Source organism: Pollachius pollachius, assembly GCF_949987615.1.
Source record: "Pollachius pollachius genome assembly, chromosome: 12".
In the NCBI taxonomy this organism is placed as follows: Eukaryota; Metazoa; Chordata; class Actinopteri; order Gadiformes; family Gadidae; genus Pollachius; species Pollachius pollachius.
This window is the reverse complement of record NC_136945.1, coordinates 18623272-18648214: the sequence shown is the minus strand read 5'-3', so window position 1 is coordinate 18648214 and position 24943 is coordinate 18623272. Positions and strand designations below refer to the sequence as shown.

The window sequence follows — 24943 nt, the reverse complement described above, 5'->3', positions numbered from 1 at the left end:
TGCAAATGCTTTCATGAGGTCCCTGCTGCACTCTGCTCCAGTTTAGAAGGAGTTCAGACGGAGGTTGGAGATCCCCACCGTTGATATCGGGTGGAGAAGGGGAGATCTGTGCTTCCCCGGGGGGGCCACTCAGCCAGCATCAGAACGAGGTTATGGGGATCGACGCTTTCGGTCAATTTCGCCATCCACTCGTGTGACGACGAGATGAGATGGACGGAAGTTGAAGGTCCAAACAAAAAAACCGATTCAGCCTTTTTGAGATTTTGGCCTTCCCCCGACATTACTTTGACCTGCTGACCACCTCGCATCACATGACCACCATGCATGACAGAAAGTGGAAGCCTTGTACCAGCCACCGGTTTCATTTAGAGAACTCTCCTCTCCCATGGAGTGCACTCAATGACCTGAGGTGCATTCCGAAAATAAAAGTCCTCCTGAACGCTTAAGATTTATATTTTCAGAACCATGACTTCGATAAGTCTAGAATCCTAAATCTCCAGACAGCTTCATCCAGCTACTGATTCTCCCCTGCATTTGTACACACGCTGCACATGCGGAACACCCCGTCTCTCTATCTGTCTGTCTGTCTGTCTCTCTCGTTCTCTCTCGTTCTCTCGCTCTCTCGCTCTCGCTCTCTCGTGCTCTCTTGCTCTCACTCTCTCGCTCTCAGTCTCTCACTCTCTCGCTCTCAGTCTCTCGCTCTCACTCTCTCACTCTCGCTCTCTCGTTCTCTCTCACTCTTGTGCTCTCGCTCTCGTTCTCTCTTGCTCTCTCGCTCTCTCGTTCTCTCGTGCTCTCTCGTTCTCTCGTGCTCTCTCGCTCTCTCGTGCTCTCTCGCTCTCTCGCTCTCTCACCCTCCCCTGTGGTGGGACATCCTCCCTGCCTGCTCATGCCTCATTAATGTTTTATTTTAAGGTATTTTTAGGCTGTTATGCAAGTGGCACCTGTCATGTGATCTGCGTGGGTGGGGACTCCCCTCTTTCTCTTCAGAATGTGTTCTGAACTCTGCCTTCATCCTTCCATAAGTTCCTCTCTCTGTTTCTACCACTTGATCCGAGTCACTGTTTCCATTCAGTGAGAGTCGGCGGATTCTGTTCATCGTCGGTCTCTGCTCGTCTTCAGTCTCTGAACGCTCTTCCTCATCCTCCTCTTCACCTCCGCTAAGACACGGAGAGTTCAGACAGCGATGAGCCGTGTGTCAAAGATTTGGTTATTAAAGAGCCTGCCGTGTGTGTGTGTGTGTGTGTGTGTGTGTGTGTGTATATGTGAATGTGTGTGTGTGTGTGTGAAAGAGAGACTGTGTATGTGTGTGTGTGTGTGTGTGTGTGAGAGAGAGAGTGTGTGACTGTGTGTGTGTGTGTGTGTGTATATGTGAATGTGTGTGTGTGTGTGTGAAAGAGAGACTGTGTATGTGTGTGTGTGTGTGTGTGTCTGTGGGGGTGTGTGTGTGTGTGTGTGAGGCTGTGTATGTGTGTGTGTGTGTGTGTGTGTGTGTGTGTGTGAGACTGTGTGTGTGTGTGTGTGTGTGTGTGTGTGTGTGTGTGTGTGAGAGAGAGAGAGAGACTGTGTGACTGTGTGTGCGTGTGTGTATGTGACTGTGTGTGTGTGTGTGAGGCTGTGTGTGTGTGTGTGTGTGTGAGAGAGACTGTGTGTGTGTGTGTGTGTGTCTGTGAGGCTGTGTGTGTGTGTGTGAGGCTGTGTGTGTGTGTGTGTGTGTGTGTGTGAGAGAGACTGTGTGTGTGTGTGGGACTGTGTGTCTGTGACTGTGTGTGTGTGTGTGTGTGTGTGTGTGTGTGTGTGTGTGTGTGTGTGTGTGTGTGTGTGTGTGTGTGTGTGTGTGTGTGTTGGCCTGTTCAGTAGTAGTGTTGCAGAAGCTGGTTGTTAGCTTGAGTAACACGAAGCAACATGAGACCGGCTGTAGAACAGATCCAGGGTTAGCCTGGGATCAGGAGGGACACACACACACACACACACACACACGCACACGCACACGCACACACATACACAGCCTGACAGCCTCACACACACACACAGCCTCACACACACACACAGCCTCACAGACACACACACACACACACACACACACACACACACACACATAGGTGCTAAAACCCAGTCACACACAAAGCCGCACACACACGTTCACACGCTGTCACACACTCACACACACACACACACAGAGTCACACGCACACAGCCTCGCACACAATCACACACACACGCTCACACACAGTCGCACACACAGCCTCTCACACGCACACAGCCTCACGAGCGCACACAGACAGACACACACACACACACACACACACACGCATACACACACAGTCACACACGCATGTGCGCAGAGGAAAGTGTGTCACGGTTGGAGCTGGTTTTGGTATGTAACCGGCTGGATTTGAGTGAGTGAGTCACGCTCTGCTTCTGTGTGTTTATTCATATTTGTGGGTGTGTACGCCTTTTTGTTTGTGTGTGCGTGCGTGTGTGTGTGTGTGTGCGTGCGGGGGGATGGGGGTTGTGAGGGTGTTAATGAGTCTGTGTGTGTGTGTGTGTGTGTGTACGTGTCTGCGTCGTGTTTTTGAGCGTGTGTGTGTGTTTTTGTGTGCGTGTTTATGAATGTGTGGCCGTGCGTGTTAACACGAGTTTGTGTGTGTTTGTGTGAGTGTGTGTGTGTGTGTGCGTGCGTGCTTATGAGTGTGTGTCAATGCCTGTTAGTATGCGTAACTGTCTGTGTGTGTGTGTGTGTGTCTGCGTGTCTACGAGTGTGTGTTTTTGTGTGAGTGCGTGTCTAAGAGTGTGTGTGTGTGCGTGCGTGTCTACGAGTGTGTGTTTTTGTGTGTGCGCGTGCGTGTCTATGACAGTGTGTGTGCGTGCGTGTCTATCACAGTGTGTGCGTCTGTCCACGTGTCCACGAGTGTGTGTTTTTGTGCGCGTGCGTGCCTGTCTATGACAGTGTGTGTGTGTGTGTGTGCGCGTCTGTCGGCTAGATGCTAGCCCGTGGTTGTGCGTGTCGGGGCGCCCCCCTCACGTGCCTCCCCTTGTGTCCCCAGACATGCTGGACCCCCACCTGTCCGCCCTGCTGTGGATGGGCGTGCTGGCCACCCTGATCATCGTCATCATCATGCCCCAGCCGCTGGGGGTCCGCGCCCTTGTCATCGTCTCCATCCTGCGCCTCATCTTCTCCGTGGGCCTGGAGCCCACCCTCTACTCCCTGGGGGGGGTCAACGTAGGTTGGAGTGTTCAAGCTCCTGGTCGAGTTCATGGTCTGGCCTATGCTCTGGTCCACTGGTCCAGCCCCCAGTCTGCTCACTGGTCTAGCCCCTGCTCTGACTCCATGGGCCTCACCCTGGTCTCTGGTTCAGTGCCAACCTCCCACCATGCCCAGCCCATCCCCCACCTCCCCGTTCCTATTTTAGACCTCCCTCCAGCGCCGTTGGCCTTTGATCAGGAGTCTGTGGTAGCCCAGCCTCTCTCTCCTAGCCTCTCTCTCCTAGCCTCTCTCTCCTAGCCTCTCTCTCCTAGCCTCTCTCTCCTAGCCTCTCTCTGCTAGCTTCTCTATCCTAGCCTCTCTCTACTAGCCTCTCTCTGCTAGCTTCTCTATCCTAGCCTCTCTCCTAGCCTCTCTCTCCTAGTCTCTCTCCTAGCCTCTCTCTCCTAGCCTCTCTCTCCTAGCCTCTCTCTGCTAGCCTCTCTCTCCTAGCCTCTCTCTCCTAGCCTCTCTCTCCTAGCCTCTCTCTCCTAGCTTCTCTCTCCTAGCCTCTCTCTCCTAGCCTCTCTCCTAGCCTCTCTCTCCTAGTCTCTCTCTGCTAGCTTCTCTATCCTAGCCTCTCTCCTAGCCTCTCTCTCCTAGCCTCTCTCTCTTAACCTCTCTCTCATAGCCTCTCTCTCCAAGCCTCTCTCTCCTAGCCTCTCTCTCCTAGCCTCTCTCTCATAGCCTCTCTCTCCTAACCTCTCTCTCCTAGCCTCTCTCTCCTAGCTTCTCTCTCCTAGCTTCTCTCTCCTGCCCCTCTCTCTCCTAGCCTCTCTCTGCTAGCTTCTCTATCCTAGCCTCTCTCTCCTAGCCTCTCTCTCCTAGCCTCTCTTTCCTTGCCTCTCTCTCCTAGCTTCTCTCTGCTAGCTTCTCTATCCTAGCCTCTCTCTCCTAGCCTCTCTCTCCTAGCCTCTCTCTCCTAACCTCTCTCTCCTAGCTTCTCTCTCCTAGCTTCTCTCTCCTGCCCCTCTCTCTCCTAGCCTCTCTCTGCTAGCTTCTCTATCCTAGCCTCTCTCTCCTAGCCTCTCTCTCCTAGCCTCTCTTTCCTAGCCTCTCTCTCCTAGCTTCTCTCTCCTAGCCTCTCTCTCCTAGCCTCTCTCTCCTAGCCTCTCTCTGCTAGCTTCTCTATCCTAGCCTCTCTCTCCTAGCCTCTCTCTCCTAGCCTCTCTCTCCTAGCTTCTCTCTCCTAGCCTCTCTCTCATAGCCTCTCTCTCCAAGCCTCTCTCTCCTAGCCTCTCTCTCCTAGCCTCTCTCTCATAGCCTCTCTATCCTAGCCTCTCTCTCCTAGCCTCTCTCTCCTAGCCTCTCTCTCCTAGCCTCTCTCTCCTAGCCTCTCTCTCCTAGCCTCTCTCTGCTAGCTTCTCTATCCTAGCCTCTCTCTACTAGCCTCTCTCTCCTAGCTTCTCTCTCCTAGCCTCTCTCTCCTAGCTTTTCTCTCCTAGCCTCTCTATCCTAGCCTCTCTCCTCTCTCTCCTAGCCTCTCTCTGCTAGCTTCTCTATCCTAGCCTCTCTCCTAGCCTCTCTCTCCTAGTCTCTCTCCTAGCCTCTCTCTCCTAGCCTCTCTCTCCTAGCCTCTCTCTGCTAGCCTCTCTCTCCTAGCCTCTCTCTCCTAGCCTCTCTCTCCTAGCCTCTCTCTCCTAGCTTCTCTCTCCTAGCCTCTCTCTCCTAGCCTCTCTCTCCTAGCCTCTCTCCTAGCCTCTCTCTCCTAGTCTCTCTCTGCTAGCTTCTCTATCCTAGCCTCTCTCCTAGCCTCTCTCTCCTAGCCTCTCTCTCTTAACCTCTCTCTCATAGCCTCTCTCTCCAAGCCTCTCTCTCCTAGCCTCTCTCTCCTAGCCTCTCTCTCATAGCCTCTCTCTCCTAACCTCTCTCTCCTAGCCTCTCTCTCCTAGCTTCTCTCTCCTAGCTTCTCTCTCCTGCCCCTCTCTCTCCTAGCCTCTCTCTGCTAGCTTCTCTATCCTAGCCTCTCTCTCCTAGCCTCTCTTTCCTAGCCTCTCTCTCCTAGCTTCTCTCTGCTAGCTTCTCTATCCTAGCCTCTCTCTCATAGCCTCTCTCTCCTAGCCTCTCTCTCCTAACCTCTCTCTCCTAGCTTCTCTCTCCTAGCTTCTCTCTCCTGCCCCTCTCTCTCCTAGCCTCTCTCTGCTAGCTTCTCTATCCTAGCCTCTCTCTCCTAGCCTCTCTCTCCTAGCCTCTCTTTCCTAGCCTCTCTCTCCTAGCTTCTCTCTCCTAGCCTCTCTCTCCTAGCCTCTCTCTCCTAGCCTCTCTCTGCTAGCTTCTCTATCCTAGCCTCTCTCTCCTAGCCTCTCTCTCCTAGCCTCTCTCTCCTAGCTTCTCTCTCCTAGCCTCTCTCTCATAGCCTCTCTCTCCAAGCCTCTCTCTCCTAGCCTCTCTCTCCTAGCCTCTCTCTCATAGCCTCTCTATCCTAGCCTCTCTCTCCTAGCCTCTCTCTCCTAGCCTCTCTCTCCTAGCCTCTCTCTCCTAGCCTCTCTCCTAGCCTCTCTCTCCTAGCCTCTCTCTCCTAGCCTCTCTCTCCTATCCTCTCTCTCCTAGCCTCTCTCTCCTAGCTTCTCTCTCCTAGCCTCTCCCCTAGCCTCTCTCTCCTAGCCCCTCTCCCCTAGCCTCGCTCTCCTAGCCTCTCTCTTAGCCTCGCTCTTGGCCTCCAAGAGTCGCTCTTGGCCTCCGCAGCTAACGCCGTGAGGCCCCTGCTCTCTGGCTGTCATCACACACCTTAGTGGACAACAAGAGAAAGTGGTTGCTTCTAAGGCGGGCTCTTTTAATAACATTTTACAATGCTACAGTCCATTATCTATGTATGTCTGTATGCATGCATGCATGTATGAATGTATGTATTTATGTATGTATGTATGTATGTATGTATGTATGTATGTATGTATGTATGTATGTATGTATACCTAGACCAGTAGGTCGGCATCACATTAAGGCTGCGGTGGCCCTTGCAGGTGTGTAATAAGATCATCTTCCTGATGAGCTTTGTGGGGAACAGAGGGACCTTCACGCGGGGCTACAAGGCCATGGTCCTGGACTTTGAGTTCCTCTACCACCTGCTCTACCTCATCATCTGCAGCCTGGGAGTGTTCGTGCACGTCTTCTTCTACAGCCTCCTGGTGAGACACGCACGCACTCACTCAGTCACTCACTCACTCACTCTATTACTCACTCTCACATACTCACTCACACTCATTTACATACTCACTCACTCACTCACTCACTCACACTTACACTTACTATCTCACACACATTCCCTAATTCACTCACTCACTCACAAACTAACTCACACACACACACACACACACACACACACACACACACACACACACACACACACACACTCCATAACTCACTCACTCACACACACACACACACACACACACCCCCAGGGCACCTGCTACGTGTTTGGTGCCAGGAAGGTTTTTGGTTTAGTCAGTTGTGGTTATAAATACGTCTCTCTTTATTTATAGTCTGTAGCTTCAGGGACGTGTGTAACCGAGAAGCGAGGATGTTTTCCTGCTCATATGACCGTGTTGTTGTGCTGGCTGTAGGCTGGGCTCACCAGTCATCCCAGTTCATATGGCCGTGGGCCCGGGGTCTTTATACCGCCGTCGGTTGAGGAGCCTGATGTCAACACCATTGTTTATGAGATGAAGGCTAGCCATCACTGAAGGGTTTCCTTCAGCAATACCTTGTTTATTGTATCCATACATGTACATTATGTATTTTTAAAGGTACTTCCAGCGTCTTGATTTAGTCATTCCACACTGTCACTCATCCATGAGTAGCACACCTTCCACCTGTGTGGTTAGAAACATAACATAACATAAAATAACATAACAAAAGGCGTCCTGCAGCTCTTCAACCTGTGTAGTCAGAAACATAACATAACCTAACATAACCTTACCTAACATGAAGTGATGTTGTGGTGGTGTCCTACAGCTCTTGGACCGGTGTCGTCAGAAACATAACATAAGATAACCTAACATGGTGGTCTTGCAGCTCTTCGACCTGTGTAGTCAGCAATATAACATAACATGACATGAGATGTTATGGTTGTAGCTCCTGGACCTATGTAGTCATAAACTTAACATAACATGACATAACCTGAGGTGATGTTGTGGTGTTGTCCTGCAGCTGTCAAAAACATAACATTACCTCACATAACCTAACCTGATGGTCCTGTAGCTTTTGGACCTTTGTGGTCAGGAACATAACATAACCTCCCATAACCTAACCTGATGGTCCTGTAGCTTTCGGACCTGTGTGGTCAGGAACATAACATAACCTCCCATAACCTAACCTGATGGTCCTGTAGCTTTCGGACCTGTGTGGTCAGGAACATAACATAACCTAACATAACCTAACCTGATGGTCCTGTAGCTTTCGGACCTGTGTGGTCAGGAACATAACGTAACCTAACATGACCTAACCTGATGGTCCTGTAGCTTTCGGACCTGTGTGGTCAGGAACATAACGTAACCTAACATGACCTAACCCAACTCGGGGGTGATGTTGTGTCGGCGTCCGGCAGCTGTTCGACCTGGTGTACCGCGAGGAGACGCTGCTGAACGTGATCAAGAGCGTGACGCGTAACGGGCGCTCCATCGTGCTGACGGCTGTGCTGGCTCTCATCCTGGTCTACCTGTTCTCCATCGTGGGCTACATCTTCTTCAAGGACGACTTCATCCTGGAGGTGGACCGCCTTCCCAACACCACGCTCAGTGAGTGGGCCTCTCCTGACGCTAGGGGGAAGGACAGCAGGGGTGTCGACTCTAATCCTGATGTTAAGGCTCATTAAGTGATGCTCCATGAAATCCGTGGCCGTCTTGATGGTCTGCCTTCTCCCCTGGTGTGTTCTGGGTGTTTTGCGTCGTTCCGTCCTGTTGTCCATCACTTTAAACGGGTCGAAGACACCATCAATCCATGAAGGTTTTTGCTAACCACCACCACTGCCACCTTCTCCTCTCTCCTCCTGTCCTCTCCTGCTTCTTCTGCTCCTCCTGTCTCCTGCTCCTCCTGTCTCCTGCTCCTCCTGTCTCCTGCTCCTCCTCCTGGTTCCCCTGGGGCAGAGGGGTCTCCCAGCCTGGCCAACGAGCTGCTCTCGGAGGGGGTGTGCCGCACGGGGAAGGAGGAGAACTGCTCCATGGAGGCGGTGCAGCGAGGTACTACAGCCCATCAGAGGGTCACCCTGAGCTGCATGACGTCCATCTCCTTCGCAGGGTCTTCAAAGGCCAAACCTAGGCTTTGTGTTTTGTGACGAAATGTCAATAATCTGAAAATATTTTTCCTCGGCTGTGAAAAACGCATTAGTAGATATTTCAGATCATAAGCGAGGACGGTTCTGCTATTCTGGGTCAGTTTGTCGGATGCTGAACGGATTACATTTAATGTGTCTTCCCAAAATCTATTTGCAACAGTGCATGGCTGAGTTCCATTCAGTTAAGACAAAAAGCACACATAAATCCCATTAGACTATATTGCCATCAATAGTCATTTTAATCACAGTATATCAAGCACGCGTCTATCCAGTCAACCCGTTTTGGATGGAAACCACCCATAAATGCCCTCTAGAGTACGGTCCTACAGGAGGCCTTCGGCTGACAGACGATGAAGCAGGCAGCAGCGGCTGCCGTCCGGCCCAGCGACCACAGTGACCAGCGGGTTCTGTTTGTGTTCTGCAGAGCTGGAGCGGGTCAGCCTCGAGGAGAGCGGCAAGGAGCGCGCCTGCGACTCTCTGCTCATGTGCATCGTGACGGTGCTGAGTCACGGCCTCCGCAGCGGTGGGGGGGTGGGGGACGTCCTCCGCAAGCCCTCCAAAGAGGTACGGATCACACACACACACACACACACACACACACACACACACACACACACACACACACACACACACACACACACAGGCACATGAACGCACGTGCATACGCACGCAGGAACGAGCAGGCACACAAAGACAGGCGCACAAACAGAAGCGCACACACAGACACACACGCAGGCACATGCACGCACCGAAGCGCACGGACAAGCGCACAAGCACGCATACGCACGCACGCGCATTCATACGCACGCACATACACGCATACGCACATTCACATGGCCACACACACATGCATGCATTGTATGCAGACATACAATGCATATAAGCTTGTACATGCTACTGAGTGGACCCTTTTATCCACAGCCCCTTGAAGTAGCAGGAGTGCGTTCATGTTTAGCACGGGCCAGTGGAGCGACAGGTCCTCTAGATTCCGACACGTCGTCGCAGAGGAACTTGTTGTTGTGAAACTACCTCACAGCCGCAGCGTGTGTGGGTGAACCAGTTTCCCATTGACACTAAAGAACCGTTTACTAATAATATCAGAGAGGATGTGAGGGCAGCTTCCCCTTCCCCATCACAGCTCAGCGGAGCGCGCCTCATCGTAGCTTTCTGGCGATCAACGCTGAGGGCGAACCGAGGCCTTCCCTTGTGCTTCGCTTTGTGCCGAACCCCAGGATTGGTCTGCCTGCGACACGCTACGCGATCTAGCTCAGTACATCATGACAGATCATACGTGTTGTGTAAGCCTGTATCTGTGACGGGGGCATCTGCTTGCTTGCACCCGTGTTCTCTTGTTCCCGTCCACACCAATGGCCGGCCCGGGTTAACCGAAAACATTATATAAAACATTTATAAATTGACCTCGCGTTGGAGGTTTATGCAAGAAGCTAACCTGGAGGTCATAGTGCTAAGAACAGGTCGACTGTTACACTAACGACCTGCTGGGTTGCGTCCAACACAGGCCCACGCTGACCCTGATGTGAGAGGGGGTCGCCATGTGCTTCAGGAGGCATTGTGGGTTGGCTGGTAACCAGAAGGTTGCTAGTTCGATCTCTGGATCGACCTATTGAGGTTGAGCTGTCCCTGAGCAAGACGCCTCGCCCTATCTGCTCCCCAAGAGCTGGCTATAAGTCGCTTTGGATAAGAGTGTCTAAAATCAAAAAGTGCTAAATGTAAACGTATGTCCCAACATGGGTAGACTTTGGCCGGCTCACGGTGGCTGCTCGTGTTCAGAAGGCTCCTCGTAGTCCTCTCAGGACAGCAGTGCCCCCTCCCTGTGTCCCTAACCCCTCCCTGTGTCCCTAACCCCTCCCTGTGTCCCTAACCCCTCCCTGTGTCCCTAACCCCTCCCTGTGTCCCTAACCCCTCCCTGTGTCCCGGGACAGGAGCCTCTGTTCGCCGCCCGGGTGATCTACGACCTGCTCTTCTTCTTCATGGTCATCATCATCGTCCTCAACCTCATCTTCGGAGTCATCATCGACACGTTCGCTGACCTGAGGAGCGAGAAGCAGAAGAAGGAGGAGGTGCTGAAGACCACCTGCTTCATCTGCGGTGAGGGGGTGAGGGTGAGGGTGAGAGGGTGAGGGGGTGAGAGGGTGGGGGGGGGTATGGAGGGTTAGAAAGTGAGGGGGTGAGGGGTGAGAGGGTGATGGGTTTGAGGGTGAGGGTCATGGGGTGAGGGGTTTGAGGGTGAGGGGTTTGAGGGTGAGGGTCATGGGGTGAGGGGTGAGAGGGTGAGGGATTAGAGGGTGAGCGTCATGGGGTGACGGTTAGAGGGTGAGGGGTTTGAGGGTGAGGGTCATGGGGTGAGGGTTAGAGGGTGAGGGATTTGAGGGTGAGGGTCATGGGGTGAGGGTTAGAGGGTGAGGGGTTTGAGGGTGAGGGTCATGGGGTGAGGGTTAGAGGGTGAGGGATTTGAGGGTGAGGGTCATGGGGTGAGAGTTAGAGGGTGAGGCCCTGGGGGTTAGGGTTAGAGGGTGAGGGATTTGAGGGCGAGGGTCATGGGGTGAGGGTGAGAGGGTGAGGCCCTGGGGGTTAGGGTGAGAGGGTGAGGGGTTTTAGGGGGTTCGAGGGTTAGGGGGTTATGGAGTGGGAGTGAGGGGTTAGAAAATGAGGGGTTGGAGGGTTAGAGAGTGAGGGGATGAGGGTGAGGGGTTGGAGGGTGAGGGCCAGGGGGTCAGGGTGAGCATCTCCTGCCCTGCCGGCCTACGGCCAGAGAGACACGGTTAGGTCACACTAAACCTCCCCCGGGTCGGATGCCACGTGTGGACGCGTAACAGATGGGCGCACATGACGGCTGCGTAACCAAGTGGAGCACGCACCTCGTAAGACGAGCCCAGGAGGAGGAAGCTCCCGCTCGGGTTTCTGGCCGTACCGCGCCGGGGCTGCAGGAAGCTTCTGGATGCCAAGCCCTGAGTGAGGTCAAGCGCGGCGTTCACCTGGCCACCCGAGAGCCCTGCCTTAAATAACTCGGAGGTACGCGGTATCGGCGCTGGTGTCGCCTCTCACTCGCCTACTCAGCCCGCGACACGCAGGGGAGAGGAGAGGAGACCGGCAAATGTCAAACTGTGCTTTATGAATCAACACTGACTTTGACACTGACCTTCTGTGTGGGAAGGCGTAGTGTTGCTCTCTCGCTCTCTCGCTCTCTCCTCTCTGTAGTTCCTAAGCTGAGTCATGGTGGCTCCCAGCTGTCCTCTGTAATTCATGCATCTCCTTTTCTTACATGCCCGCTCTCTCTGTCTCTCTCTATCTCCCTCTCTCTGTCTTTGTCTCTTTCTCACTCTCTTTCTCTCATGTATTCTGTAAAGCCTGTAGTTTTAGCTGCAGGCTGTCTGGAGCTGGCCTCATCGTTTCTCTATAAATGGCGTTGATCAGTCCATGTTTATGTGTATACACGCATCTCGGTTTGTTGCATGTCTGCCTGTTGAGTCTGGAGATGTGTGTGTGCATGTGTGGGTCGATGAGCATCGTTCGCGTGGGCCGATCGTGTGTGTGTGTGTGTGTGTCGATGTGCATCGTTTGCGTCTGTGTGTGAGTTGATTATGCGCATGTGTGTCCTAGAGAGTCGATCGCGTGTGTGTGTGTCTGCATTTCCTAGTGTGCCTGCATGTCCTAGTGTGTGTGTGTGTGTGTGTGTGTGTGTGTGTGTGTGTGTGTGTGTGTGTGTGTGTGTGTGCGTCCGTGTGCTAGGGAGTGTGTGTGTCTGTGATCAGCCAGTTAGCCCAGCGGTCAGCGTGTGGAATGAGAGCAGTGTTATGTCACCCGGCTGCTTCGGCTCTGACTCACTCTGTTAAGTAAGTTATGGCCTGGGGGGGGGGGGCACGTCGCCATGGTTTCCAGCCCAACCTCGGGAAAACTGGGGGGGGGGGGGGGGGGGGGGGGGGGGGGTGGGCTGGGCTGTTTGGGCTTAAGCTGCATCGCTTTGCCCGCTCATAAACACGCGTATATCCTCCAATCTCCTAAGAGCCCTGTAATCTGCAGGCGCATAATGGTTCTTGATTGACGTGGTTGACCCCTTCCAAAAAAAAAAGGACTCTGTAAAACGTAAAGCGAGATTTAATCCTAAATCAGTCAATCATTTGTTGCTCAACCTAAAGTGATTACGTCATTTGATGCTCCTCTGGGCCGAGTCTCCATTGAAGAGGTCTTTAATGAGCTTGTATTGCTGTCTGAGTTGGTAGCTATTAGACACGTTAAGAGGATTCATCACTACCTCTTTTGTCTATTTTTAAACGGACAGCAAAAATGACAATACTTATAATGCATCAAAATGTAATACTGTTTAACACGTGCCAGTTTCAGGTTTTCAACATAAAATATCCTTTGACAAAAGAGTTGGTGTATCATTTTTAAAAAGTCAAGACGCGGAACTTCCCAATGACTTGGTTGGTTTGTCAATTAGTGAGTCAGTCAAAGGTTGAGCTGTCTGCTTCCTCCCTCACGTCAGACCCCCTCCGGTTTGGACGTGACAACCTCCAAGGACTGATTGCTGCCTTTCGAAGGCAAAGTAAATCTGCCTCCGCTTCAATCTGACGGGCCGCCTGTCTCATAAAATGCGACGTTGACAGGCGGTGTACGTCCATGTGGGCCCTGTCCCCCGCCCCCCCCCCCCCCCCCCCCCCCAGGCCCTAGGTCGTCCTGGAGGACGCTTCGGGCCGGACGTGGTTCATGGTCTCAGCCTTGTCTCTCTGATGAACGTTATTTTGCACATTTTGTTTTTTTCACTTGCATACATTTGCAACCTCAACGTCTGAGATCAGGCTCTGAGGACACGTCCCCACATGTCTTCAGGATAGAGAGGACAGAACTCTACTGAGGGGACAGAACTCTACTGAGGGGACAGAACTCTACTGAGAGGACAGAACTCTACTGACAGGACAGAACTCTACTGAGAGGACAGAACTCTACTGAGGGGACAGGGAGGACACATCTCCACTAATGAGAGGACAGAACTCTACTGAGGGGACAGAACTCTACTGAGGGGACAGAGAGGACACATCTCCACTAATGAGAGGACAGAACTCTACTGAGGGGACAGAACTCTACTGAGGGGACAGAGAGGACACATCTCCACTAATGAGAGGACAGAACTCTACTGAGGGGACATGTCTTCAGGAGAGAGAGGACAGAGGGGAGGGTACTCTATTGAAGACATCTCATTAGTGAGGACCTGTCCTCTCTGTCCCCAGGGGAGTTCTTAATGGTGTGAGTCTGTATCAGGGGTCCTCATGCTGAATAGATAAATGCAGTCCGTCTACCATGCATAAAATATCGACATATATACATTTTAGTATATACTACAAGTGAACACTTCAAAAATAAACAAGATAACACTTTTTGCCGGGATTATAATATATTTTTTTAGCGGTTTATTTATTTTTATTAGCGTGACGAGACGACTGTCACGCAATATCCTGAGTTTGACATCTCAATCATAGGATATTGCCCAATACCCCAAGAAAGCGAACCAATCAAATTGCGCCATCTTAGGAGGTTCAAGTGTAGCATATACTCAAGATAGATAGACTGTTCCCATACATTTACATTTACATTTAGGGCATTTAGCAGACGCTTTTATCCAAAGCGACTTACAATAAGTGCATTTGTTACAATAAGTACATTTGCCATAAGAAGAGGAAGAGCTGTTTAACGTGTGTGTGTGTGTGTGTGTCCGCGTGTGTGTGTGTGTGTCCGCACAGGTCTGGAGAGAGACAAGTTCGACAACAAGACGGTGACCTTTGAGGAACACATCAAGGAGGAGCACAACATGTGGCACTACCTGTTCTTCGTGGTGCTGGTGAAGGTGAAGGACTCCACTGAGTACACCGGGCCCGAGAGCTACGTGGCCCAGATGATCAAGGTGGGTGGGACTCATTACCCTGAGCTATAATGGTGTGCTCCTGGATCCTCGGGACGCCAGCCTTCCGAGTCGCACCTTTGACGTCATCTCCGGTCTCGGAGCATTTATAGCGTTCCCGTTCGACTCTGCGATTGTGTCATGAAATTGGCTAGTCGTTGTTTATTGTTAGCTACATTAGCCTCTTTAGCAAACCAGCTCGAAAACAAACAACGCAACTTTACATTGTATTGCACGCACAGCAAGACTTAAATTGGTGAGCGGAATAGAATTCAAGAGCATTTAAAATCGACATTAAAATGACCAATGTGGTGCAAATACAAAGAAAAAAAATCTTTCACGGGCGCAGCCATTTTGTTGAGAGAGTCGTCACTGCTCCCGGTCTACTCTCAGAATTCCGAGAGATGAAGACAAAAAGGGGGCGTGCCTCCGAGAAATTCCGCAAGAAAGCTGGGAGATTCCTCGACTTCCGACTCGGAAGGCTGGCGTCCGAGGATTCAGGAACACACCATGACCCATCACCCTGAGGTGGAACTCATCAGCAGGCTTGGCTTGGCTCTGTTTCAGAAGTGGCTGTGGTTATAAAGACAACAAAGTGTAGTTTAGATGCTTGATGATTTATCAAACTCTGAACGCAAACACTTCACACCCTTCACATGCCTGGAGATCTAGTGCTCCGACACCACAGCTACAGTTCTTAAACGGCCCTGCAGGTGATATGGTCTACAGGACCACTTAACTGGAATATTAAAAGGTATTGTGGACGGACGTTTTGTCAAGGAAATCTGTTGACCTCTCGCTGACCAGCGAAGTACATATGTAGCCTGTAGGGCTAGCTGCTAAGTAGGCTAGCTGCTAAGTAGGGCTAGGTGCTAAGTAGCTAAACGATAGAGTTCATGGGTCGTTTGACCTCTTGCATGCTGAGTGTACGTGTGACCTTTCATGAACCCCTGACATTGGTATTCACCTTTAGGTGTCTATTGTCATCAACCCCACACACACACACACACACACACACACACACACACACACACACACACACACACCTCTCAAGGGACAAGGGACAAGGACTTCATCTTGCACACTCTAAAGCAGACGTGACAGAGTTCAGGCTGACCAACACCTGGGGAACCTTGAAGGCATCCTCTCTGTAGTTTAGCAACTGCAGGGCCTGTAGCTAGAACCCTCAATGTCATATTTTCATTTTCATTTTGTTCTTGCAATGCTAAACTCTTTATTTAAAAGAAAAGATTTGTTAGCATGCATGTTTGCCTTCGCATGGCCATAAACATGAAAGTATGTTGGCCAGCATGGCCACGGACATTAAAGATACAGTATGTAGGCAAGCATGGCCACGGACATTAAAGATACAGTATGTAGGCAAGCATGGCCATGGACATTAAAGATACAGTATGTTGGCAAGCATGGCCACGGACATTAAAGATACAGTATGTAAGCAAGCATGGACAATGGACATTAAAGATACAGTATGTTGGCTAGCATGCCCATGGACATTAAAGAAACTATGTTTTCTCGCATGGCCATGGACATTAAAGATACAGTATGTTGGCTAGCATGGCCATGGACATTAAAGATACAGTATGTAGGCAAGCATGGCCAATGGACATTAAAGATACAGTATGTTGGCTAGCATGGCCATGGACATTAAAGATACAGTATGTAGGCAAGCATGGCCATGGACATTAAAGATACAGTATGTAGGCAAGCATGGCCAATGGACATTAAAGATACAGTATGTAGGCAAGCATGGCCAATGGACATTAAAGATACAGTATGTTGGCTAGCATGCCCATGGACATTAAAGAAACTATGTTTTCTCACATGGCCATGGACATTAAAGATACAGTATGTTGGCTAGCATGGCCATGGACATTAAAGATACAGTATGTAGGCAAGCATGGCCAATGGACATTGAAGATACAGTATGTTGGCTAGCATGGCCATGGACATTAAAGATACAGTATGTAGGCAAGCATGGCCATGGACATTAAAGATACAGTATGTAGGCAAGCATGGCCAATGGACATTAAAGATACAGTATGTTGTCTAGCATGGCCATGGACATTAAAGATACAGTATGTAGGCAAGCATGGCCAATGGACATTAAAGATACAGTATGTTGTCTAGCATGGCCATGGACATTAAAGATACAGTATGTTGGCTAGCATGGCCATGGACATTAAAGATAATTCCTCCCTGCTAATCTTCTTTGGTATTTAACGCTTGAAGGAAAATATCAAACATTAGCTTGGCCCGCCGTTCATTCTGTGCCCCCCTGTGAATCTGTCTGCTGGCTGACGCTGTGATTGGCCGGCCCAGGAACACAACCTCGACTGGTTTCCACGGATGCGGGCGATGTCCTTGGTGAGCAGCGACGCGGAGGGGGAGCAGAACGAGATCAGGAACCTGCAGGAGAAGCTGGAGACGGCCATGAGGCTGGTGTCCAACCTGTCAGGACAGCTCACCGAGCTCAAGGAGCAGGTACTGTACCCCATCTCTGTCTAGACTCAGACCCTCTTGTCTGAAACATTGGGACATACGGTCTGTTTCTGACAGTTTTTAACTCAAAAATCTTCTTCTTTTTTTATATACTTTATTGTAGGATCATATATTAAGTTATTTTTTACATTTACAAGATCCTACACTTTCTTTTTTACGCAAACAATTTAAATAAGACACAAAAATAAATAAATAATAAAAGCAAAAGCAAAAAAAGCAAAAACCTTCTTGAAGAGCCAATAAGATCAGAACACATAAAATGAGTAGCAGACAATTAAACTAAATATCTGAATACCTTGAAAACAGTTCCATTCAATTAGAAGGTGAAACAAAGTCCAGCCCCCCTTGTACAGCACTTCCTGTGTTCCCAGTCAGATCCAGCTCGCGGTCCCAGTGCCCTAGTGGTTGTGGAGCGACCCCTGCTCCTCTCCCTGGAAGGAGACCGGAGACAGGGGGACCTCGGTCCTCCTTATGCCCACCACCAGCTCCCTCCATCCGCCCCCTGTACTCCTTCTCTCCTGCCCCCCACTATCAGCCTCCCAGCAGGGGGTGAGGTGCTCCTGGGGAAGGGAGGGGGGGTCCGCTGAGCAGGGGGAGATGGGAGAGGAGAAGGAGGAGGAGGACTATATAGAGTCTCTGATGGTGAATAACACAAGACTCGTGGCTCCCTCCCGGTCCAGTCCGCACTGGATGATACGTGGGTGTGGAGACTCTCCTGTGGTCTAGTTGTTACTGATAAGGTTGGATTGCTGCCTCAGTGATAGTCTTTAGTATATAATGTATCTCTGGTGTGGTTCATTATTTAGCGTGTTGCAGAACACAGGGACCGCTGCGTTCCCTGAAGAAAGACCTTGTGATCCGCAGGCGGATAAAGGGTGATGTGTAAAAGTGAAACATACGGACGCACTCGCAGACAAACCACAACAAAGGGTGCTTTCAGGGCTGAGGCAAGACCGGGAAACAAACCGCCGTCTGTCCGTCCGTCCCCACGGCCCTCAGCCTCCAACGTGTCCGACTAAAGGGGGTCTCTGGAGAAGGTAGTGGCCAGGGTTCAAGGTGTCAGCGCCGGCTCCGAGGTCACAGGGTTCAAAGGTCACAGGGAGTACGTGAGCAGGCCTGAGGAACCGGTTCCCTGTCTAGAGCCATAGTCTGACGCCCGTTCTGTGGTTCCTCCTGCAGATGACGGAGCAGAGGAAGCAGAAGCAGCGGATCGGTCTACTGGGTCACCCCCCACACATGAACATCAACCCCCAGCAGCCCGCCTGAGGGGCCCGCCTCACGCAGCTCCCCCCCCCCCGTTGCCCAGAGCACTGGGGCCTGGTCTTCAGCGAGGTGGAACGGGGCCCAGTGTGGGGGATGTACAGTCGGCCCGTCTCCAGCGTTTATTTATGCCTGTTCTCACCAGACGCTCTTGAAAGGCCTTCCTGAACGTTTGTCGTTTTAATGGACATTTATTTTGGCCAAAGGCGCGATTGAGAATACCTAACTGGTGTGGTGGGGATGGAAGTGTTTCCGGTGTTTTCTTCTTTGTGCTCCAAGTGCCTTGTGAGATTAATGATATGAAAGTGATGGTTTTCTCTTAGCTTAACAAATGTAAAGCCTTACCTTATCTGAGTCATCGCTCTGAAAGTGTGCCAAAGTTCAGCCACAGTGCCCTTGGGCTGTGGCCCAGTGCGAGGGTGCGATGCCTCATGTTCTCAGGTCTGGGATGTGGCTTCAAATGCTTATTTGAAACACTACTAAGGCAAACACCATTGAATCTCTTCGGTTGACCCACTGACTTTCAGATATGCAACGTCTGAAAGAGACAGGTTTATTTTAGGAATCTAATATTTATACAAAAAAAGTTTCCACATCATTTTCCAAAGAAATTTTGATTTCACTTTAGAAGTAATAAAAATATTCTAGAAATAGCTATATTTTCAACATTTCCAGACGCTTTGATGTAATGCATACCGTGTTACTTTTTATCACTTTGGCGGCATGTATTGTAACTGCTGGGATTGGCTGAGGAGGATTTGGACCAGGGAGGACGCTGTCTTCAGCGGGGTGACTGGGGAGCAGAACGCGAGGATTCAGGCTGTCATCCAACACCTATCAACTCCATCACAGGAGAGAATGTGTCTTTACAAGTTAAGGGGATTGGGAATAGCAGGTTGGGGTTTAGGGATGTTTACTGGCGGTGAGGAATGACATGGGAAGCAGGTTATAAAGGTTACAAGGGGACGCTTATGGAAATGGATTGGAAAAAATAGTATTCTGGTCTTGATAAACTGGCACTGAACTGTTAATCCAACTCTGCTCTATCTAGTTCACAAATATAGATTTTGTTCTGTTGCACACCAATTAATGTTATTCTCTGTCCAATTGTCACTTTTTTGTATGAGGTCTTTGTTTATAAAAACATGGTTTGAAAACAACACAATGTTAAATGAAGTTATTTGGATTGCAGCATGACCAAACTGACCTTTTTCTACTAACCAGTTTGTGTCTGAGATGTACATTCCCCTCATCGGAGTTGATTTAATAAAGTGTGTGATGAATCGAATAGTTCCCTCCATTCACCAACACAACGTTACATCCAACCACCGACATTAAACATCGTAAAGGGATCTCTGGAGATATCAGCACACTGATCTGGGAACTTTTCTTGTAACCAATGCAAGTCTTCAAAAATGATACCAGTTATAGTCCAAAAACATGGTAATATATTGGTCTAGACAAAACATATATTTAAGTGATACATGTATTCCTTCCAATAATGTTGTTTATAGTACTGCCTTCATGCAGTCCACAGCCAACCCAGTGATAGCCAGTCTGCATCAGTCCTCATTAAAGACCTCTCATTCTGAAGTTCTGCTCTTAGCTCAGAGCAGCATGCTCCACCTGCATTGACCGCCAGCTGTGTGCTCACTGGGTTGGACAACTAGATTCACTTAGAAAAACTTTCGATTGTTGGGCTAATTCATTGACTAGGTTATTTTTATTAGGTTTACCATGAAGGGGCTTTCCGTGCTTGTAGTCTACATTTCCAGCAGTTATCCAATTATTGAAAATTAAATCAGTGCCTCTTAAACAAGTTCTGATCTATTCCCCCGATGGACGACCGCTTTGTTTCACTAGTTAGCATGATGTTTGTCGAGTGATTCAGTTACTGAACGACGTAGAAAAATTGCATTAGTAGAACAGTTTTAAGGAGCTCTTCTTGGTAAAAAAAAAAATAGATCAGAGATATTTCTTAATTACATTATCTCATTTGATTACAGAACGGCCCGGGCCGGGCTTCGTTCCAATGCTATGTGAGAAACACTTATCTGGCTACTGGGCTGCACCCCTACTGCGCCTTTTCCAACATTAGTATTTTTATTATGACACGTGGCATCAGGAATGGACACCGGACCCTAAACTCAAAAGAAGTCATTAGAGTTTATGCTCATAATCATAGGATATCCAAGATTATTGTATTTTATTTTGAAATGCACCAAAAAGTAGCGCTGTGTTCTGTTTATTTTAATTATGTTTCATGTTATTATTGTTGCATTGCATTTTAGGCCTACACATTAATATTTTGACTTATAAAATGTATATTTATTTTAACGATATATACTGAGACCAATATAGGCCTGTATCATATTATGCTTTGCTATGATAAATCGCACGTGGCGGCCAAACTACAATGCGTTCAACAGAAGACCGGTGCATAACATGTTAATATACATTATAGAACATCCCAACAAAGACGCATGTCCACAATCCAACTCTTCTGTGTTGTTGTCTCCCGAGCGTCTCTGCGTGTCTCCGTGCAGGACAACATGGTCGGACACGAGACTGGGGGCCACGCCCCCCGCTCTGACGTGTGCCACGCCCCCCACTCTGACGTAGGCCGCCGTCCGCCCACTCAGGATCCTTATCTGCAGGAGGGCCCGCCTCCCGGCATACAGCGCCGCTCCACGTGAGGCTCATGTGACAGAGGCAGTCGGAGCAAGAGTCGGATGGTTTATTGAACCCGTCGCTCCGTCCTCCCCCACTCTCCCAGCGTCTCCCAGCGGGACCGCCTCTCCTCCGTTGACGTGGACACACCGTGCGCTCTCGCGGATTCCTCCGTTCAATTGATGCTCACTTTTTCTTTTTTTTTTAATACATTGTGATTTATTTTTGGCGACGCTTTTTTATTTTGTCTAGACCCGGCGGGTTCAGTAAAATCGCAGTCTCACTGAAGTCACAGTTAGTTTGACTGCGCATCAGGAGCCGAGATAATGGAGCGTGTGTCGAGCGCTCCACCGCCGCTACTCCCCGCGCACACTGCGGCTGACCTGGGGGACATGCAGGGGTAAGTTCCTCACGCACACCGGTCCTTGGCTCCTCTAGCGGAATGGTCCTGGGGTACTCTAGCACACTGGTCCTGGGGTCCTCCACTAGACCGATCCCGGAGACTTCCAGCCGAACGGTACCGGGGTCCCCTAGCCTCTAGCGGACCGGTCCTGCGGACTTCCCCCGGACCGCTCCTGGGGTCCTCTACCGGACCGGTCCGGGGGTCCCAATCCAGACCGGTCCGGGGGTCCACCTGTCCAACGGACAGTAACTCTTGAGCTCTAACTCTTCTGTAGTTCTGCGTCACTGAAGGTTTGTGTTTTCTTCTTCTCAGGATGGACTTCCCCATGTACGTTTATAAATCGAGGCGAGGAATGAAACGGGGCGAGGAGAGCAAGGTCTGTTTGTTATGAATATCACTTGGGTCTTTTGAACTTACTTTAAATAAATACATGTTGATTATTTATTTTTTCCAATTTGTATTTAAAGTAGTGAAATACATTTCAGTTTTTTTTCCCACGGCCCAAAATAAGTGGTTGACCTCATTTTACCGATGACATAACTAATCCAGCCCAGCCTGCTTATCTGTGTGCTGCTCCATCACAGCCCGGTTCCTTATTTGCTGTATTTACCGGTCGTGTTGTCATTTGCAGGAAACCTACAAACTGCCTCACAGACTCATCGAGAAGAAACGGCGCGACCGGATAAACGAGTGCATCGCTCAGTTGAAGGATTTGTTACCGGAGCACCTCAAACTCACGGTGAGTTCCCACCGCGGACGCATAACGCGGACGGCTCATGTTTCTGTCGGTCTTTGCTGACTGACACCGCCCAGTGGCGATGGCGTGCTTCTACACCCGCCATGGGCTGTACGTGAAGACGATATGCAGATATTTACAGTATGCACGTTTTTGCAGGCGGTTGTCAAGGCCTATTATTAGTGTGGAGAATCATCAGGGAGGACATCAGCATTTACAAAAACGACACTGGGAATTTACAGTTGAGCTATGACCAGGAGGCCTGGCTAATGTACTTCCTGTGTGTCCCACTGTTGGCTCCTGCAGACTCTGGGCCATCTGGAGAAGGCTGTGGTCCTGGAACTGACGCTGAAACACGTCAAAGCCCTCACTTCACTCCTGGAGCAGCAGCAGCAGAAGATCCTGGCTCTGCAGAATGGCATGCAACTTGGTGAGTGGGATGCCCTAGTGCCCACACACACACACACACACACACACACACACACACACACACACACACACACACACACACACACACACACACACACACACACACACACACACACACATTTGACTGCATGAAGGCTAGACAATGTCAGAGGTATGCAGAGGTACATGCTGGTCCTCAAACATTTGACCTTGTTGCAGAAGAAGAATGACTCACTTTCAGAGAGACTTGGGAGGAGAGGCAACACTGTTTATGGCCCTAAGTCATACCTCAGGTGCATGACTTTAGACGCCACATGCTCCTTAAGAGGGGTAGGGGTAGGGTTCCTCTGTTCAGAGGAGATGTTTAGGTAAGGTTCCTCTGCTCAGAGGAGATGTTTAGGTAAGGTTCCTCTGCTCAGAGGAGATGTTTAGGTAAGGTTCCTCTGCTCAGAGGAGATGTTTTGGTCGGGTTCCTCTGCTCAGAGGAGATGTTTAGGTAAGGTTCCTCTGCTCAGAGGAGATGTTTAGGTAAGGTTCCTCTGCTCAGAGGAGATGTTTAGGTAAGGTTCCTCTGCTCAGAGGAGATGTTTTGGTCGGGTTCCTCTGCTCAGAGGAGATGTTTAGGTAAGGTTCCTCTGCTCAGAGGAGATGTTTTGGTCGGGTTCCTCTGCTCAGAGGAGATGTTTAGGTAAGGTTCCTCTGCTCAGAGGAGATGTTTAGGTCGGGTTCCTCTGCTCGCCGATGCTGACCCTGTGGTGTCTCTCCGCAGACCCCGCCCCCGCCGTCGGCCAGCAGAAGGCGGAGGAGCTGTTCCGCTCCGGCTTCCACATGTGCGCCAAAGAGATGCTGCAGTACGTGGCCAGCTGGGAGACGGAGGGCGACCTGACCCCCGCCAACATGATCAACCACCTGCACCAGCTGGCCACCGAGGTGCTGCAGGGCCCGCCCCGCTCGCCGGCCCCTCCCAGCCCGCAGCCTCAGGACGCCCCCGCCGTGCAGCAGCACCACCACCAGGGGGCCCAGAAGGGCGCGGTCGACGGCCTGCCCCCCCCGCCCGGCGAGGGCTACGGGAGGAACTGCGTGCCGGTGATCCAGCGGGCGTACCCCCCGGGAGGCAGCGAGCAGAGCGGCAGCGACACGGACACGGACAGCGGCTACGGCGGCGAGCTGGAGAAGAGGCCCGACTACTACCTCCAGGAGGCGGGGCCTCTGAAGCGCTCGGCGGCGGAGCGCCACGGCCCCGCCTCCATCAAGCAGGAGGGCGGCGGCGACGGCGGCGGCGGCGGCGGGCCCCACCGCAAGCGGCCCCGCGTGGAATCCTCTGAGGACGAGTCGCTGTCGGGGGGGGAGTCGTCGTCGTCGTCGTCGTCCTCGACCTCCTCCAGCGGCCGCAGCTACATGAGCGTGTCCCCCCACCAGCCCCTGCCGCCGGCCCCCCACCCCCTCTGCATGCCCTTCTACCTGCTGCCACCCTCCGCCGCCTCCTACCTGCCCATGTTGGAGAAGTGCTGGTACTCCGGGGCCATGCCCATGCTCTACCCCGGCATGGGGGCCCCCGGGGACAGGGCCGCGGCCCCCCAGCACCACCACTCCTCCAGGGGGGCCTCTCCGTCCCCCAGCCACCCTCAGACCCCCATGGACTCCCCGGCCCTCCTCCAGGCCCTGAAGCTGGTGCCCCCCCTCACCCTGGAGACCAAAGACTAGAGAGGGGACCGGGGGGGAGGGCTCCGCAATCAGACAGAGACCTGACGGAGGGTCAGACAGAGACCTGACGGAGGTTCAGACAGAGACCTGACGGAGGTTCAGACAGAGACCTGACGGAGGGTCAGACAGAGACCTGACGGAGGGTCAGACAGAGACCTGACGGAGGTTCAGACAGAGACCTGACGGAGGTTCAGACAGAGACCTGACAGAGGGAGACCTAACGATAGAGACTAAGACTAAGGACCACCTCCCAGTCTCTCCTCGCCTGTATTTTCCTCCTGGGGTCAGAAAACAGATGAGAGGACATTTTTAAGAGGGCGTCTCGGAGGAGGATGGAGAACGAAGGGGAAACCGAGCGAGAGAAAGCCGCCATTCACACCCACGCTGGAAAGCTCCTCTCTCCCCCCCCCCCCCCCCCCTTGTTCTTTGTTCTGAATGAATGTTAATGTACTCCACAGTGCTCAGTGTACAGGACCCCACTCTGATGGATCCGTTCTGCACACCCACACACCACACCTACACTACACATAAACCACACACACCACAGAACACACGCACACACACGCACACACCACAGAACACACACACACACACACACACATGCACTACAGAACACACACACACACACACACCACAGTACACACACACACACTTACACACATACACACACACACACACACACACATACACACACACACACACACCACAGAACACACACACACAAACACACACACACACACACGGTTGAATGTAAAGGAGTTATTTAGATGCTGCTGTTGAAGTACTTGCTACGGACGCTGGTGTGTCTCCGTT

At 51.2% G+C, this 24943-nt stretch overlaps 2 protein-coding genes across 4 annotated transcripts in view; both read left to right on the top strand.

Annotated features, from left to right (window-relative positions):
- Positions 1-19459, top strand: part of LOC307083782 (inositol 1,4,5-trisphosphate-gated calcium channel ITPR1) — an 80197-nt gene extending 60738 nt beyond the window's left edge. For all 3 annotated transcript variants that reach the window (XM_079747741.1, XM_079747740.1, XM_079747742.1), the window contains 9 exons: positions 3047-3222; positions 6204-6368; positions 7787-7976; positions 8325-8417; positions 8937-9076; positions 10456-10621; positions 14272-14432; positions 16770-16931; positions 18129-19459. In XM_079747741.1, coding sequence (XP_079603867.1) covers positions 3047-3222; positions 6204-6368; positions 7787-7976; positions 8325-8417; positions 8937-9076; positions 10456-10621; positions 14272-14432; positions 16770-16931; positions 18129-18215 — 1340 coding nt within the window. In that variant the 3' untranslated portion in view covers positions 18216-19459. The remainder of the gene's footprint in view (positions 1-3046; positions 3223-6203; positions 6369-7786; positions 7977-8324; positions 8418-8936; positions 9077-10455; positions 10622-14271; positions 14433-16769; positions 16932-18128) is intronic.
- Positions 19460-20922: 1463 nt separating this feature from the next.
- On the top strand, positions 20923-24847 carry LOC307084386 (class E basic helix-loop-helix protein 40-like). The gene is made up of 5 exons (XM_079748750.1): positions 20923-21279; positions 21595-21658; positions 21914-22021; positions 22325-22448; positions 23196-24847. Exons 1-5 carry the CDS (start codon positions 21206-21208, stop codon positions 24128-24130), a joined length of 1305 nt encoding a protein of 434 aa, XP_079604876.1. The 5' UTR covers positions 20923-21205; the 3' UTR covers positions 24131-24847.
- Positions 24848-24943: the final 96 nt, after the last annotated feature.

What these genes read in the sequence shown, in the direction of transcription:
- LOC307084386 (XM_079748750.1), top strand. Translation starts at nt 21,206, where the DNA reads ATGGAGCGTGTGTCGAGCGCTCCACCGCCGCTACTCCCCGCGCACACT. An exon ending in GACCTGGGGGACATGCAGGG is followed by an intron (nt 21,280 to 21,594) that starts GTAAGTTCCTCA and finishes TCTTCTTCTCAG; the next exon opens with GATGGACTTCCCCATGTACG. An exon ending in AACGGGGCGAGGAGAGCAAG is followed by an intron (nt 21,659 to 21,913) that starts GTCTGTTTGTTA and finishes TGTCATTTGCAG; the next exon opens with GAAACCTACAAACTGCCTCA.